Source organism: Thrips palmi, unplaced genomic scaffold (assembly GCF_012932325.1).
Source record: "Thrips palmi isolate BJ-2018 unplaced genomic scaffold, TpBJ-2018v1 HiC_scaffold_4, whole genome shotgun sequence".
Classification (NCBI taxonomy): Eukaryota; Metazoa; Arthropoda; class Insecta; order Thysanoptera; family Thripidae; genus Thrips; species Thrips palmi.
The window spans coordinates 10,408,970-10,425,856 of record NW_023144631.1 but is presented as its reverse complement, the minus strand read 5'-3'; the positions used below and the strand labels follow the sequence as shown (position 1 = coordinate 10,425,856).

The 16,887-nt window shown below is 56.3% G+C and overlaps 3 protein-coding genes across 8 annotated transcripts; all 3 read left to right on the top strand.

Annotated features, from left to right (window-relative positions):
• Positions 1–681: 681 nt before the first annotated feature.
• LOC117649339 lies at positions 682–5,359 on the top strand. Of its 4 annotated transcripts, none has more exons than XM_034391991.1 (4): positions 682–783; positions 1,429–1,586; positions 3,886–4,130; positions 4,878–5,359. In XM_034391991.1, exons 2-4 carry the CDS (start codon positions 1,469–1,471, stop codon positions 4,911–4,913), a joined length of 399 nt encoding a protein of 132 aa, XP_034247882.1. In that variant the 5' UTR covers positions 682–783; positions 1,429–1,468; the 3' UTR covers positions 4,914–5,359. The 4 variants fall into 4 exon arrangements, with proteins under 4 accessions (XP_034247882.1, XP_034247883.1, XP_034247884.1 ...); XM_034391992.1 differs by lacking the exon at positions 682–783 and adding an exon at positions 900–1,108; XM_034391993.1 differs by lacking the exon at positions 682–783 and adding an exon at positions 900–1,175.
• Positions 5,360–10,304: 4,945 nt separating this feature from the next.
• Positions 10,305–13,213, top strand: LOC117649337. 2 transcript variants are annotated; one of them, XM_034391987.1, is made up of 3 exons: positions 10,305–10,734; positions 12,532–12,740; positions 12,822–13,213. In XM_034391987.1, exons 1-3 carry the CDS (start codon positions 10,575–10,577, stop codon positions 12,906–12,908), a joined length of 456 nt encoding a protein of 151 aa, XP_034247878.1. In that variant the 5' UTR covers positions 10,305–10,574; the 3' UTR covers positions 12,909–13,213. The 2 variants fall into 2 exon arrangements, with proteins under 2 accessions (XP_034247878.1, XP_034247879.1); XM_034391988.1 differs by lacking the exon at positions 10,305–10,734 and adding an exon at positions 12,188–12,426.
• Positions 13,214–13,294: 81 nt separating this feature from the next.
• LOC117649335 (protein MEMO1) lies at positions 13,295–16,687 on the top strand. 2 transcript variants are annotated; one of them, XM_034391985.1, is made up of 9 exons: positions 13,295–13,341; positions 13,471–13,528; positions 13,774–13,855; positions 13,937–14,005; positions 14,084–14,196; positions 14,280–14,391; positions 14,508–14,727; positions 14,800–14,904; positions 14,994–15,137. In XM_034391985.1, exons 2-9 carry the CDS (start codon positions 13,480–13,482, stop codon positions 15,135–15,137), a joined length of 894 nt encoding a protein of 297 aa, XP_034247876.1. In that variant the 5' UTR covers positions 13,295–13,341; positions 13,471–13,479. The 2 variants fall into 2 exon arrangements, with proteins under 2 accessions (XP_034247876.1, XP_034247875.1); XM_034391984.1 differs by lacking the exon at positions 13,295–13,341 and having other exon boundaries at positions 13,348–13,528; positions 14,994–16,687.
• Positions 16,688–16,887: the final 200 nt, after the last annotated feature.

Below are 16,887 nucleotides of genomic sequence, written 5' to 3'. Positions count from 1 at the left end.
AGTTCCGGACGCCGGCGCTGCGGCCTGCGCTTCCCCGGCGTGCGGCGCAGGCGGCGGCACACAGTGGGCCAGAAGACCGGTGGAGGCGGCCGAAACTCTTGACGCGTTTTGAGCTCCAGAGTCGCGAAGCAGGACTCAAACCGAACGTGTGACCCCACCAATGGATTCCTCGCTCGGAGAGCAATCCATTGGTGGGGTCACACGTTCGGTTTGAGTCCCATTTGGCGACTCTGGAGCTCAAAACGCGTCTAGAGTTTTGTCCGCCTCCACCGGTCTTCTGGCCCACTGTGCGGCAGGCGGCGGCAGGCGGCCCACCGCGCGTTCATGCAAACGACGGCGTGCTGCGACGCACGGCGCGGCCACGCGGCCACGCGGCCAGGCGGACAGCTAGGCAGGCAGGCCGTTGGCCGTCGGCTTGGCAGCCGTCCGCGAGCGCCTTCGCCTTTCCTCTTCCTGCTTCATTTAGCGTCCCGACGCCCCCCTTTCCCCCGGCCTCCGCGCCCTGCGGCGTCCTGCCCGTCCTGCTCTTGGCGGCGCCGGCGGTGTGTGTCGCCCGGTGCAAGTGCGCCGCGCGCCCCTGACCCTGGCGACGCCGCGCCCCTCGCCGCGCCCCACTCCGCGGCCCCGCCCCGCCGCCTCGCGCCGCCTCGCCTCGCCGCGGTGGCGGCGCTCACACACGTGCTGGACGCGGCGCGCGGCGGCAGGACTGGCAGGACTAGGACGTCGAGACGCCGAAACGGAGCAGCGGCGGCCAGTGCCCGAAGATTACCCTCATCACCATCGGTACATATTATGTGGCGGGGCGGGGCGCGGCGGGGCGGGCGGGGCGCGGCGGGGATGCGTGCCGCCTAGCCGCCTCGCCGCCGTGCCCCCCGCGCAGACGGCGCAGACGAGCACCACGCCGCGGCCGAGCAGCAGAGCAGCAGCCCGGCGTACTGCGCCACCGCGCCGCGCGCCTCCACCGAAACCAAGACGAAGACCACGGCGTCGTGGAAGTGCCCTGTGATTGTGCGCCGCGCCGTGTGTAATTTTTGGCGGCCGAAGTGCCACTTCCCCGCCCTGGACCCGCGGATAGAGTTTCGCTCCGTGCCGACGCGGCGTTGTTGGAGTGAGTGCTGCTGAGTGCTGTGCGCCCAGGCCAGCCAGGCGGCCACGTTCAAGTGCGAATTGAAATTGTAGGCATCTGGCCGCGAATGACGGCGGCGAGAAAATGATTTAAAGTGTGGAGACGCTGGGTGCGCGAGTGTGTTTGTGTAGAGGGGAACAGTGTTTCGCTGCGCGATCGCATGCTCTCTGTGTCCGCGTTAGTGAGTGTGTGCGCGCGCGTGCGTGTGTGCGCGAGTGTGTGTGTGTATGTGTGTGCAAATAAGAAATCCTCTCCTGTGACTGTACAGCAAACCAAAAGCCATCGCGTTTTCCTTTGCCCAGTCCGAGTCGAGTCGTCTGACCGGACAGCGTCGCCGTCGCCATGAGGGTGCTGCTGCTGGTGCTCGCGGTGGCCGCGGCCGCCTCCGCCGCCATCATCCAGCCCAGGCCCGTGGACAACCGGCGGGACCCGCACGACGGCGAGCCCTTCGAGTGGGAGCGTGAGTAGAACGACGGGCCGAACGGGCCGGGTGTCCTTGGCGGGGTGCCTACTCCACTCCGGGGCCTAGGCCTACTTCGGGGGGCGCGGAGCGCTCTGCACCGCCAGCAGCCGGCCAATGGCGGCACGCAACGACGCCGTGCTGCAGGCCGCGCCGGGCTGCCAGGCTGCTAGGTCCCGCCCTATTGCAAGAGTCCGCCGAGTCTGTTGAAAATGCAGCGCCAGCGCAGCCAGCGCAGCCGTACCACGTGCAGGCCACGTGGCTGCGCCTTGCGCCTACAGTGTAGGCCGGACCGGGCTGGCACGGCGGCGGCGTAACAGCGCATTTATATTGAAAGTCCTGACGGCCCGCCCTGCACTGGTGCGGGCTCTATACTGCTACGGGCCCTGCACTGGTGCGGGCCCTACACTGCTATGAGCCGAAGAATGTTGCGGCTGCAACCGCGTGGACTCCAAGTAGGGGCAGACGAGACGGTGCTGCAGTGGTGCCGACCGCCGGCGCCGACCTCTTGCGTCACTTCCTCGTCGGCCACGTCCAAAGCCGGCCCTTCTCGGTAGAGGGCAGCTGGGCAGCGAGTGCCCCTCTGCGTTATCCCGCGAGGCAGCGGGCTTCGTGGCCCCAGCAACCTGCCAGCCGTCTCACCACACACCCACACGCACTCACACTGACGCCACGCACCCCCTGGAACAAGCGGAGGCGGTGCTCCGTCGGCGAGGACGCGCTACATAACACCAGGATGACGTTCTCGACCCCGCCGGGCTGAGCCCCACAGTGAACCGGTAACCGGTCTGTCGTCCAGAACTTTCGTCGCTTTCCCGGTCATTTCATTTAATGCGTCTGCGCGTCACGTTGGCCGATTTGAGCAATGGGCCCGGCTGGCACGGCGGCGCGCGCGTCTCGCAAGTCGCAAATTGATTTTGAAAACGTGTTGGCGGTTCGCGGCAGGCTGCGACCGCGTCCCGACAGCGTAGCGCGGCGGCAGCGCGGCAGCGCGCGTAGCGGCAGTTTGTTGCAGGCCACTTGCCTGGCCGAGAAGTCCGGCATTTGCATGTAAATGCTGTCTATAGCCAGCCATATATAGCGGTACATGTAACATGTCGTGGAGATTTCCTCCCCCCTCTACGCTCCAGTGCCCCACACACTCGCGCCGCCGTGTTTCTTCTGCCTTTTTTTCGAAAGTAAACACGGCCATCCACCGATAACAGGAGCTCCGTCCAAAAAAAGCAGTTTCTTGATCCAAGAAAATTGACCAGCAACTGGTAAAACTGGTACTAGGTGCATGTACATGTTGGTTCAAGACACGGCTTTTTTTGGTGTGTAGGTCCCCGGACCGGGGTGGCTCTCGCGTTGCGTCTCACGTCCCCGCCGGCCGCTGCTTGCTGCTTTCGCGTCCCCGGGGTCGCCGTCGCCAAAACGACACGACAAACGGCGCCGACGCCACTGGGGCGGCTTTCTCTCGCCGTATCCAGGAATACGGTTGCTTCTGATTGTTTCTTTCGTGTCATCACGCCCGCCCCGCCTCACCCCGCCCCTTCTTACCCCCACCTCGCCTTACCCCGCCTCACCGGCGCCACCCGCGGCTGAACACTAAACTTCCGCGTTGCTGAATTCCCCCCCCCCTCCTCCTCCGCCTCCCCTCAGACACTCGGCGTTTTCTTTGTTTACTTTTGTTTTTCGAGTCGGTGCGTCTTAACTTTAATGATGTGGATCTTGCACTCGAGTAGAATGATCCGTTCTCGCATACCAAAGCGATTTTTTTAGCCGCCGTGTGCGTGTGTGTGTGTGTGTGTGTGTGTGAGAGAGAGAGAGAGAGAGAGAGAGAGAGAGAGAGAGAGAGAGAGAGAGAGAGAGAGAGAGAGACGGGGTAGACAGACGGGTAGACAGACAGAGAGACAGAAAGAGATAGACATATCGTGGGTGTTTGTGTGCAGGCGCGTCTGTGTGAGTGCGTGTTTGTGCAACATTGTGATGCAGGCACGATCGTCGGGCCGCTGTCTCGCTCTCCCTCGCTCTCTCTCACGCCGCGGCCGAATTGTACCGCCGCGGTATGTCACAGGCCTCGCCGGACTGCGTGCGTGAGTGTGTGAGTGCGTGTGCGCGTGTGTGTAGTACAGTGTGTCGTGGGAGACGGCTACTGGGAGTGCGTTTGACCTGTGATCCGCACAGCAGAAAATCACTCACCGCACGACATGATGAAATAAAACTAAACTCGAACGACTGTCGCTCCGCCTCCAACAACAATCGCCGTCAGGCATAAACCGGAGTTCGGCGGATTGATTGATACCCGTCTTCCCCGCAGCCGTCGACGACGACCCCTGGCCCGGCCCCTCCTTCTCCTTCGCCCAGCTGCCGGGCGTGGACGACGTCGGCGTCCTGGCGGACTCGCGGCCGTCGAACCTCGCGGACGCGCGGGTGCGCGCCGCCCTCCTCATGCAGGTCCTGCGCGCCGTCTTCAACAACGGCCGCCGCGGCCAGGGCGGCCAGGGCGCGCCCGCCAAACCGGTCTCCTCCAACGAGGTGCTCCCGGCGTGGCAGCAGCAGCAGGTGAGTGCGGCGTGGCGGCGCCGAGCGCCAAAACGAGCCAAAATCAACAAAACCACCGAGACCAATCAATTGCCGCCGAATCTGGGAGATAAGACTCTACGCCAAAAACAGTCCCAAGACTTTCCAGAGGGTTCCGTAAAGGAAACCTCGGATCAATCGAGTTGAACTCCAGTTTTTTGTTTTTGTTTCTTCCTGGGAGGATCAGGACCAATTTGATCCAAACACGGAAAAGCCGTCCCAGAGATGACCTTAGCACCAGGTTTGGCGGGTTGAGACTAGAAGCAGGACCCCGACAAAAACGACACAGGAGCCATCGGCGTGCCGCCGTCCCACCGGCAGTATACACTGTTCGCTTGAAGCCCTGCCCTCGCTTCGTTGCGCCTTTTAATTTAAATGCGTGAGCGATTTCGTTCACCTCCAGCGCCCACCTGTCCCGCATCGAGTGCCCTTGACCTTGGCCGTTTCTTGTCTCAACCCGTTTTTTTTCTTTTTTTTCTGTTTTATCTCACTGTACGCTAAAAATGGCGACGCGGACGTCGTGAAAATTGGGCCGTAAATAAGTTTCGGAAGCATCACCTGACTTGTCCAGCCTCGAGCGTCAGAGCCTTACAAAGATTGCAAGCCGGTGTGGGCGGGATGGATTGGCATTTTCCAATGCATCGAAGCGCTGGCGGCGTCAGGTGTTCTTCCATTATTCCTCATTTAAATCTTGATTGCATTTTTGTTTTGTTTTTTTATTTTTTTCAGAAGTCTGACAAGCGTGGTGACAGGAACCGCCAGTGAACCCCGACCTAGGCCCCTGTGGCCCATGTCTGGTGCATCGTGACCACGTCGTGACACCCCTCCCCTGCCCCCGGCCTGGGGCCAGGACAGCCAGGGGCCAGGACGGCCAGGACGGCCAGGACGGCCAGGACTTGCTGCCGGCCGGCCGCGGCCCTTCAAGGAGACCGTGCGGCAGTCCAGTGCAGTGGGCAGTGTACTCGTGGGGGGAAAAAGGACCACGTCGGTCGGCGAGGGCAGAGATTGGACTGATGTCGACCGACTGAGCTTGTTCTGGTCCGGTGGAAATTTTGTGGCGGTGCAACACTGTGCAACGCAACCCTGCCGCGGCCGGCCGCGGCCCTGCCCTGCGGCGGGCTGGGCTGGCCGAGCGAAACCTGCCCGCCCCGCCCTACCCCAAGGACGTCTCCACCAGTCCCCGCCAACCACTGTGGACAGTGTTGGCGTCAAGTAGACACCCCCCAGCAAAAGTCTGCTATCTGTGCGAGGCTAAAACATAAGCCGCTATCTGCGTGCGAACGATTCTAAAGCCGCCATCTGCGCCGGACCAAAATAAAAGCCGCTATCTGCTTTCCCCACCTCGCGACTTTGACTCTATATAGTTTAAGAACTAATACAGACATCGCTATCAAACTTTTACCTGTTTGTTACTAAAGTTTGTCAGAGTAACTTTGCCACGGCCCAGAAACATTGTCCGAATGGTTAATTAGTAATTTGCTATGTTTATGTCAACCCTAACCTATACGGAAAGTTGGTTAGCGGCTTTTATTTTGGTCCGGCGCAGATGGCGGCTTTAGAATTAGACCGCACGCAGATAGCGGCTTATGTTTTAGCCTCGCACAGATAGCAGACTTTTGCTGGGGGGTGTCGCGTTTCCAGAGTAGGTGGTTGTGAGCCGGTGAGCCTACTCGTTCTGATTGTTTTCCGTTGTCATTACAGCTACTTACGTTTTTTTGTACATAAAAGGTGGTTAAAAAAGTAAATGCCTGTGTTGAACGAACTGAGCTATATTGCACATATTATTTACGTTTCACATATGTCACAGAAAAATGTATAAAACAATCACTAGGCACACACAAAATAAAATATATCCATAGCCCGAAAAATGGGACGTCAAAATCATCTCGAAATCGTGTAAGTAAAAGAAACGGTTTTGAAATGGTTTTAAGGCCCTCTTTGGTCCGCTGGCCGGCTGGGTCGTATCACGCCGACAAAAACTTCCAAATAACCTAAATCACTAGGTGGTGTGCGCTACCACATAAAAAGCTAAAATTCCCACGATACCAGTTTTGGGAGGGTTGCCAACCTCAGTCTGCTCACCAGGCAATGTCTCCATTTTGCTTTCGAGAACCTGCCTTGTTGAGGTTGACAACCCTCCCAAGACTGGTGTACGGCGGGCATTGCCGCCCGCGCATGCGGCAATATGACGGAGGTTCGCGTTGACGCAGGCTGCGATGCGACGCCAGGCAGGCTGCCCCTCGCGGCGCAGTTGGTAGGCAACCCATCTTACGGGGCGGGCGGAGCACACCAGTGCCGCCTCCCGCAGCAGCGTTGGCCAAGCGCAGCTAGAACCATGCAAGCAACCGCCGCTTGAGGGGCGGGGCGCAGGTCACTGCCGCTGGCCTCCACCTCCACCGTCGGCACCACCGAGGGCTTCTTGCAGGACGGCCTCCGCCCTACGCCAAAGGGGTGGTGGGCAGCGCTGGCCTTGCGGTCGTGAAGTGCGCCACCGTCTCGGACGGCAGCTGCAGGTACTCGGAGGGCTTCTCGACGGTCTCAGTCTTCTGCATCATCTGCTCCGAAAGGTCGTCCTCCGGCGTGAGGAACGCCGACTCCTCGCCGGTCTCCTCGTGGATCGGCTGGACCAGCGCCTTGGCGAACTGCGTCCTGGTCATCGAGTCGAAGCTGGTGCTGCCCAACCCGGAGAGGAAGCCGGGGCTCCCGGTCATGGCGGAGGAGTCCGGGAAGAACGTCGAGCTGTGCAGCAGCCGAGCGGAGCCCGGCGACGCGGCGGTCGAGGTCTTGGCGGCGTCCAGCAGGACGGGGCTGACCTGCGGCGCGTAGCCGCTCTTGGTTTGCTTCCTGCTGTGGCTGGCGCGGACGCCCGCGGCCTGCAGACCACCAGCCACCTGGTCGTACTCGATGTACTTCTCGAACTTCCTGACGGTGCCGTCGGGCTCCACGACCGTCTCCTCGGAGCGCGCTGGCGGCGGCGCGGGGCCGTCGAACGCGGGCACGTCGACGACGCGTCTCACCGTCTCCACCACCACCATCTTGCCGATGGACTTGAGCTTCTGCTCCTCGGTGGCCTCCTCCTTGGCCTCGTCCTCCTGCGCCAGGAGTGTCTCGGTCGGAGGCGGCGTGCTGGTGGGCTCTGCGATGATGGGCACGGCGGTGGTGGGCATGGCGGTGGGCATAGCGTTGGTGGGCATGGCGTTGGCAGGCATGGCGTCGGTGGGCATGGGGCTGGTGGGCTTCGGCGTCGGCGCAGCCAGCTTGATGAGGTTGTACACGTTCTTGGTGGGGGGCGGCACGACGACGAACGGTTGCTGGCGCTGCACTGGATGCTGCACGAAGATGTTCTTGACGAACTTGTTGAAGACGGGCGGGGAAGCCTTCACGCTCTGGACCACTGGCGGCGCGGTGAAGTACTTGCGGATCACGGGGGCGGGCATCACCTTGAACAGCTTCTGCACGACGGGGGCCGGCAGGATGGTGACGGACTTGCGCACCACGGGGGTGGACTCCATCTCGGCGTACTTCTTGATGACGGGGCTGGGCAGCGCGGAGTAGGAATTCCTGACGATGGGCTCCTGCTGTTCAAAGTACTTCCTGAGGGCCAAATCAGAGTCCAACTCATAGTTCTGGCTGACGATGGGCCTCTGCTGTTCAAAGTACTTCCTGAGGGCCAAATCAGAGTCCAACTCATAGTTCTGGCTGACGATTGGCCTCTGCTGTTCAAAGTACTTCCTGTGGGCCAAATCAGAGTCCAACTCATAGTTCTGGCTGACGATTGGCCTCTGCTGTTCAAAGTACTTCCTGAGGGCCAAATCAGAGTCTACCTCATAGGTTTGGCTCAAGATAGGCTTCTGCTGTTCAAGGTACTTCCTGTAGGTGGAGTCAGAGTCCATCTCATAGGTCTGGCTGATGATTGGCTTCTGCTGTTCAAAGTACCTCCTGAGGGCGGAATCGGAGTCCAAGTTGTGAGTCTGGCTGACGATGGGCTTCTGCTGGTCAAAGTACCTCCTGTATGCGGAGTCAGAGTCCAGGTCGTAAGTCGTGCTGATAATAGGCTTCTGCTCGAGATACTTGGCGAAGACATCATCGGAGTCCACGTCGTAGGTCTGCTTGACGATGGGCTGTTCCAGGAACTTCCTGAAGGTGTCCAGGGCATCCACGTTGTAAGAGTGGCCGAGCTCCGCTGGCCGTTCGGACTCGTAGGTCTTGGTGGTGACAGGCAGTCCGTGCAGCAGGAACTCCCGGACGTCGGCCCCGCCCCAGTGCGTAGTGCCGGTGTACTCCGAGGCGGGGCCCTCGAAATGCAGCGCGCCGTTGTGGCCGCTGGCGGTCGGCGCAGTGCCGAAGACGCCCTTCCAGGACCCTCTGTCCGCGTCCTCGCCCTCGGCGGGGTCCGGGGTGTCGGTGTAGCTGTCGGTCCCGAAGGCGGAGCCCGCTGCGGGCGACGGCTGCGTGCTCTGCGGCATGGCCAGCATGTACTCCTGGCCCCTGCGACAACGCGGGAAAAGCGTGAAGGGATGTCCCTCGGCCTCGGCACGCCTCGGCACGCCTCGACACCCACAGCGCAATCGCTCACTGACCTGTCGTACTCGTTGTCGTCGGTCCTAACCCCGTGATGGCTGAGGGACCCCGAGAGCATGGGCAAAGACTCGAGGGTGGCCAGGGCCTGGGGCTGTGGTCCTGGAACAGCAAGTCACAGTGTAGAGACCACTGGCGGCGGGCTTCCGCGCTGGCCTCATGCGCGCGAACCTACTTCGGTCTGCAGAGGCTTTGGCGGCCAGCAGCGCCAGGCCGAGGCAGATCGCCCTCAAGCTGCTCGAGCAGGTCGTCATGGTGGACCTGGGCGTCGTGGAGGTGGCGCAGGGGGTCCAAGCACTGCTTGGAGGAGAGTGTGAGGTCCGGAACGGGGCGCCACCGTTAAATAGGAGCGCGTATCTTCCCCCTGCTTCCCCAGCGATGGCTGGGCGGGAATCGGCTCTCCAAAATACCTTCGCCATCAACGCAGTGATGACGCTTGCCCAACCCCTTCAAGTCCCGAAACACAAAAGATGTACTGTTTTGAATCTTACGTTCATGTAGGTATTTTAGTTCTTTAGACTTGCTCCAACTTTAAAGCCGCCCCCCCTTTATTTGATTTTGTGTGACAGCTTTATTTTGCCGTTTGGTTACTTTTGGCGCGCGCGTAGCGAACAGCCGTTCTGGGGCTCTACGCGCGTCTATTTTGGCTCCAGTTTGAGCGGACCGCGTAGTATCGTGGGTTATTCACGCGCCGCGGCTGCGTGATAGTTGGAAGTACATTCACTAACGATGCCTCCGGCGCGCTGCCGCCGGCGTGCCTGATGGGGCGGCCTCGGGACATCGGCTCTACTCCACGGCAGCCATAACAGCCACCAAGCTATAGTCGCTAAGCTTGCCGTCACGCTGGGCCACCACGCTAGCCGCGCCGGGGCGACAGGCAACCCAACCATCACAACCGGAGCCGAGGCAGACGCAGCTAACGCAGCGCGCCGGCGCCGTGGAGGCAGGCAGCCCACGTGGCACGGCCGGAGGCCCGGAGGCAGCGCAGCCGCGCTGGGCCGCTGGCTCAACAACGAGCAACAATCTTCACCTTCACCGCACCGATACAAACAGTAGTCTTTGTCCAGATGCGCACTGATACGCGCCCAAAATATCTTTCCGTGGGCTGTGCGGCAGTGCGCGTGTCTGAGTGTGTGGAATTGACAGGAACGTTGTTTGCCGTCTGTGGGCCCAACAACGCCCGTATTCGGATAGGCGAAACGCACATGAGTAGTACGGTACAATGAGATATTGAAAAAAAGAGTCGCTTATACGGGGTCTGCCCTACCAGGTTTAGGGGGAATGGGAGACTGCAGTCTGAAGTCTGGAATGCGAACGCGCGCTTCCTGGGAGCGTGACGCTACTGTACCTAGACCTAGACGTTCTCATAGCTCAAGAAAAATGACCTGGTTTTTAATAGCATTATTTGCATCCAAGTCGCGTGTCCACCGCAGCGGGGAACGTGCCTGCGTGCACGCCGGAGCCGGGCCCTCCCTCTCCCTCTTACCCCTTCCCCCTCCGTCCCTCTCCCTCCCCCGCGCGCCTCTCACCGGTCGGCCACGCGCAGCCCGCGCAGCCCCGCGCTGGACCGGCGTACAACAGGCACGGACACAGTCTTCTCGCAGACGGTGGCACGGCAGGTCCACGATCACACTGCAGAGTCCTGGACTGGACTGCGTGGTCTGCCCCGCAGGTCGTGTCCGCGCTCCCTTCCTCCGGAAGTCCCTCCTCCTCCTCGTCCTTACTTCCGCCGCCGGCCCGCCGGCCCGCCGAGGCCTCTAGGAAGCCGCCAGGAAGCCGACAGGCCGACCCAGGCCCGCTCCCAGGCTCCGCCCGCAGGCCGAGACCCCCGAGAACCCCGCCACGACCATGGCGCCGCTCCTGCCCGCCGTCTGCCTGCTGCTGTGCTGCGCCGCGGCGACGGCGAACCCCATCCTGGGCGTGGCCCCCTACGCCGTGCGCGAGGACGCCGTCAGCACCAGCGCCGCGTCGGAGGGGCTGGAGTTCGCCCACCTGGTGGTCACCACAGGTAAGACGGTCGGGACGGGCGGTGAGGCCAAGGGACGCGTCCCGAGCCGAGCCGGTGTCGAGGGCGTCCCTCACCCCGACCGGGCCGGCCGGGGTCACAGTCCTCGGTCCTCGGACCTCGGCGTGCTCCCCATGCCAACCGGATTGTTTCCGATGAGAGGGCAAGGGGGAGGGGCCGACCGCGCAGCCTGTTTGTCTGCCGAGGATGCCGATGGCCATGGAGTCACGGTGCCCGATGCAGCCTGCCCGAGTCTGCCCGCCTTTTTTTTCGACGGATGGCTGGTTTCCAGGCATCCAGGTTGCCGCGCTGCCGCGCCGAGTTTGATGCAAAGCAAGTCGTGCCGCAACACCGCAGCGTCGCGTCACCGGCAGGTCCTCAAGTCGTGCTTCTCGGCCACTAAAAGTCCGCCGCTGCGTCGCACGACCCGTGGTCCCGTCCGATGGTCCTCAACGCTGTCTGTCTGTAGGCGTTCGGCACACAAATTAGCACCTCCGGCCGGACACTGTTTGCCCTCCTCTAACAGTGGCGCGGCATGGCCCGGCACAGCCCGTCACGACACGGCTCCGGCGCGATGCATGCGTGCTTCCTGCCCGTGCCCCCTCCCTCCCCGCCCAGCAAAAGCGGTCGTCCTCCGGGTGGCGTCGCCCCCGTAGCCCGTCGCCATGGCGTGGCGTGGCGTGGCGTGGCGTGGCGTGGCGTGGCGTGGCGTGGCGTGGCGTGGCGTGGCGTGGCGTGGCGTGGCGTGGCGTGGCCCCCGGAAGAGAGGCGGCGGCCGGCCGGTCGGCGGCGTCGTCGCGGCCGGACACAGTCAGCCTTCCCCGGAACGCGACGCGAACGCGGCGGCCAGGCTCCATTTCCATCTCCATTTCCATCCGCACGTGTCCGGTGTCCAGCCGACCGGCACGCCGACCGGCACGGCGCACCAATTTGGCGCTATTTCTCGCCTCCTTTGCATAAGCCGCGCCAGAGCCACCGCGGCCGCCACTTATTCCTCATCGCCGCCATTGACGTCGCCGTCGCCGTGTTTGCCGCTGCATGTTTGCTGCAGGCGGGCCGATTCCGGAACGGTGCGCCGTCGCTCTGTCTCTCTCGCACCCCTACGGAACGGCCCGTCAGTGCGAGAGAGACGGAGAGACGGCCGGCGGTGCAGGGCTCCGGGCCGCTGCGGGCAGTGCGATGGCGATGGCCCGATGGCGATGCGCCTCATTACACTCGCCGGGATAATCGGGGAAAATTACCGCCACCTCCCCGGCGAGCAACAAACGGCACGCAGCACGCAGCGGTCCAGCCCGACCACGGCGGCGCGGCGGTGGCGGCGTGTTGGCGGTCGCGACCGCAGGCTGCCGCGGGCGGTCCGCAGCCCTTTGCCGACGCTTCGCTCGCGGCGTGCGTACTCGCCGCGCGGCTCATAAAAATGCCATTAAAATGTTTTCTGGAATCTTCCGCGCAAGAGCGCACGTGCTCTCACACTGTACCGCCAAACCGCCTCAGTCCCAAGACGTGATGCTCGGTTCGAAATTTTGGAATTGACAGAGTTAGCGCTCCTTTGCGTGGCACGCTGCGGCGGCCGGCTTTCGAGTAATCGATTCTTCGATTAGATAGGAACGCAGATGTGCGGCCGCAGAATCAGAGAGGTGCGCGGTTTTGGCCGGCGCGAAGCGCGAACTCTGGGTTACCTTACTCGTTTTCGAGGTCACAAAGCCATTTTCTTATTTTTAGAAACAAAATTGCAGGACTTTTTCGAACGGAATTTTCAACTTTTTCTAAACTCTGTTTTCTTTTCTGTTTGGTCCTCAGCGAGCCCCAGCAGCACCGGCGTGCCCGACGACGTGGTGCCGCTGGACTCCGCCATGGAGCGCAGCCGCTTCCTCGTCTCGGTGCTCATGCTGGAGAGCCTCCACGACAAGCCCTTCGGCAAGAACAAGAACGACCCCAAGATGCAGAAGGAGCTGCTGGCCGACGAGGAGGTGATGCAGGAGGTGCTCAAGCTCTACGAGAGCCAGCAGGTACGCACCTAGGTTAGGTTAGGCAAGCGCCGATCCAAGGAGTGAAAAACATGAGAGCAACGACTTTTTTCTTTATTTCAGGAAACCAAGGGACAGCACTACATCAAAATTCCTCCGAAGCTGATGAAGAAGATCAAGAGGAAGATGAAGGAGCTCCTCAGCAACTGAAGAACTCGCCACCACGGCCAAGCCACCTCTGCGGTGTCTTAGCTTGGGTACAGCGAGGTCAAAGTTGCGCCTCGCAGTTGTTAAGATGACAGATAGTACGATTCCAGTATTTATTGACTCATTCGAGTGCCATAGTTGTACATATTTCATAAGGCCTGTTACCATTTCATCGTCTAGTATTATTATAACAATAAATTATTAGAATAATAATATTTATTTTAGCTCAAAAAGGTATTATGGTACAAACAACGCTGTAAACAAAACACAATAAAGAGCATGTTTCTGTACAGCTGAAATTCAGCGTCTGTTTGATGTTTTTCTTTCCTGAGGGAAGTCCCTACGTTCCTTTCCTCGTTTTGAATGTGGCGCCTTCCTGCCAATACACACCAGTCTTATATGCAGTCACACCCTCTAGGAGCATAAACAGAAGGCTGTGAGTTTCATCCCTTCCAAGCTTTTGTTTGGTTATTGTACAGTTATTTTGACCGATTAACACTTTTCTTTTTTGGCGATTCATTCTTTGAATTGAGGTCTGATTGCCCCATATTTTATTCTATATTAGAGATTCAACATGTCCGTTCGACGCGCCTCTCATGCCGGTAGCTGGTACTCTGATTCTGGTAGGTGTTTCTGCTCTTTGTTTTCCTTTTGTCATTTTCAGATAACCACTCTTTTACATACATTCCTATTAAAAAACTGCAATGAACTCTTCCGATCTAGTCTTATAAATTTTTTAAAAAGTCTGGTTAAGTTTTACTGTTTGTGGAAGTTTTTAAACACTTACATGACAAAACTGTAACCCTAAACAAGGAACACCTATCTTCTCTTGCCGTGAAAATCCACTTCATTTCTGTGTTTCTGTCAGGCAAAGAACTTTCAAAGCAGCTCGAGGGCTGGCTAAGTGCTGCCGATCTTTCTCACGGTCCTGCTAGAGCCATCATTGCCCCGTAAGTACCATATGATATAATGCTTGTCGCCTTGTTTGAATGATTCCTAGCCCATTGGTATGATTTTTTCCTCTGTCCAAGACATGCTGGATACCAATACTGTGGAGCTTGTGAAGCATTTGCGTATCGCCAAGTCAGCCCTGTTTGTGTGTAAGTACACTCTGTATTATGTCAATTTCATACAACACATTTTTTTTACATTTCTTCTGTCATTTTTTTGTTTAACAGTAAACGGGTATTTATCTATGGGCCCTCTCATCATGTCCGACTTGCCGGATGCGCTCTGTCATCTGCTACCAAGTATCGAACTCCTTTGTATGACTTGAAGATAGACACTCAGAGTATGTATCACATACTTTCTAATGCCTGACTAGTTTGATTAAAATTGAAATTTAACTCATTTAACTGTTCGTATCTATCACAGTTTATGCTGAACTTGAAAGTACTGGCCACTTTGAGAGGATGAATATGACTGTTGATGAAGACGAGCACAGCATTGAAATGCATCTGCCATACATTGCGAAAATTATGGAAGAGTAAGTTCAGTTCAGCAGCCCTGACTCTTTCATTTTAGTTCTCTTCTTGTCTTATTGTTTTGCCTCTTACCTTAATTTTAAAAATAAATTAAAAATATTTTTTTCTATTTTAACAGCTATAAGGACAAGTTTACAATTGTTCCGATCCTTGTTGGATCTCTTTCTCCTGAGAAAGAAGCTCTTTATGGAAAGGTTCTTGCAAAGTATCTGGCTGACCCTCAGAACCTCATTGTTGTGTCATCTGATTTTTGCCACTGGGGCCAACGGTTTAGATACACATTCCATGAACGTTCATGGGGTCCAATACACCAGTCAATTGAAACTCTTGATCGCAAAGTAAGAACCTTGCCACTCCATGATTGCTTTAGCTGACAATCTACCAAATTTAACTGAAACTCTGTGTCTTAGGGTATGGACATTATAGAAACTCTGAACCCATCTGCCTTTACTGATTATCTGAAGAAGTATGGTAACACAATTTGTGGCCGCCATCCTATTGGTGTCCTGTTGCAGGTTTGTTCTTATCACAATTATTTTTGTTTTTCATGTAAAGTAATAATTATCTGTCCAAATATACTCATTTTTCATTTATTCTTTTTCAGTCTGCTGCTCATCTCATTAAAGAAGGTGGCTTGAATGGAGAGAAGCTCTCCATGAAATTTTTGCAGTATGCTCAATCAAACAAGTGCTGTAACACCAGTGACTCGTCAGTTAGCTATGCTTCTGCTGCTTTGGTGTTTGAGTAGTACATGAAAAAGGAAAAGTAGAGGTGTTGTGTTCTAGTGACTCATGAGTTCAGTGCAATGAACAGTTGTATTATCCTTATTTTATTGTCTGCATAGAACTACAGATTGTACTGAACGATAATCTTTGACTTGTAATTTATTGAACATAATTTTCTTGTCAATGTGCTGCTTCACCAGTAGAGACGTTCCTCATGGTGGGACGTAATGTGTCAATGTGATAATGTTTCTTCTCCCATATCTTCACAATTGATTGTCACCGGCTCTTATTGTCCTAAAGGTGTGATCTGCAGTGGATCAGAGGCTTTAAGTTTAGATAATTCAAAGCTAGGCTCTATTATATGTCTATTGATTTAAATAATTTCTGAGTTGAAAGTATGACTTCATGCCCAATTTGACTCAGAATTACATTTGAAGGCAATGAATTTAGTTATTCATTGGCAGATGCTAAGTTGTGATTTTTATGAGAAAAATGTTCTAGAGACATAACGAACTTCTTAATTTAATTCATCAGAGGATTGTTTGAGTCCTTTCCAGCTATGAAGCAGAGTTTTTACTTTGCTCAGAGGACGAGTAAAATTGTCCATGTATCCCACTTGATGCATTTCATTACCTACTTTTGGTACTAGACAAATATTCCCTGCTAAGTCAGCAGCTTTGAACTGCTGTTATTCGTCTTTGGTGGCTGAATTATTACATGTATCCTTTAGGAATATTTTATTTTTAACTGCCATCATTTATCAAGCAATCTGTGATTTGTGCCCTGCATTCTGTCAACGAAGACTGTAAAAGGTTGTCTGGCCATACTCAGGGATGCAGGTTGTGTGTCCTCAAGCAGTGCGTCTTAACATTTGGAATGCCTCATGTACTTTACTGTGCCTTAAATTTTCAATATTTCTTTTTTTTTCTTTATGAGCTGCACTGCTTGAAGGGAGTAAGGCTTTATACATGTTGTGGAGGATTTCTTGTGAAGAATGATTTTTGTCTTCATTTTTCATTACACCCTCATGGCACTGAGTGGGGCCAGGACTTAAAAAACATATGTGGGAATTTCTAGAACCTTTCCTTCAATGCTCTTAGTGATTTTTTTTACCAGTGTGCTCATTTTTTAAAGTTTTGTATGGGACTAGAAACATGTTTAGTCTAGTATGGCATTTGGTTGGTTTAAATTGAGATTTTCACATTTTCATGTGGGTACACTCCTTTATATCCTGCTGTGATCTGAAAGGTAGTGATTTCACTCTGTCCAAGTAATGACTTAATATTAAATGTTTTAGTTGATTTGATATCTTTATGCTTAAAAATCTTGGAAGAAAGGTTGTGAATGTTAATGGATCTGAAAAAGAGTTGTGTTATTGAAGACAAGTTCAATTACGTGTAAGCAAAGGCAAGGCTGTCATTTGCTGATTTAACTGCCTATGACTTGAGTGAACTTTCCATGCCAAGAGATAGCTTTAATCTGTACTGTGACTTATGTGAAGGGAATCTCGGTGAGCTCTGCGAGATGCTTTGACTTGGAGTTTATTCCTACAATTAAAAGAAAGGAACAAGAACTTGTGACTTGTCGTTTTTTTTTCCCTCGATGTGCTTCCTCCACGGTCCAGGCATAAGGAGAAAGACCCAGGGGGAGAAGGGGAGAGGGCGGCTCAATCCTGCAACTGCCCCACCAGCCCCGAGTGTTGTCTCAGCTCTCCTTGCAAAGTAGCACTGTCGGAGGGAGCGGCGTGGCCAAGGCCTGGCGTGGCTCGGGGTG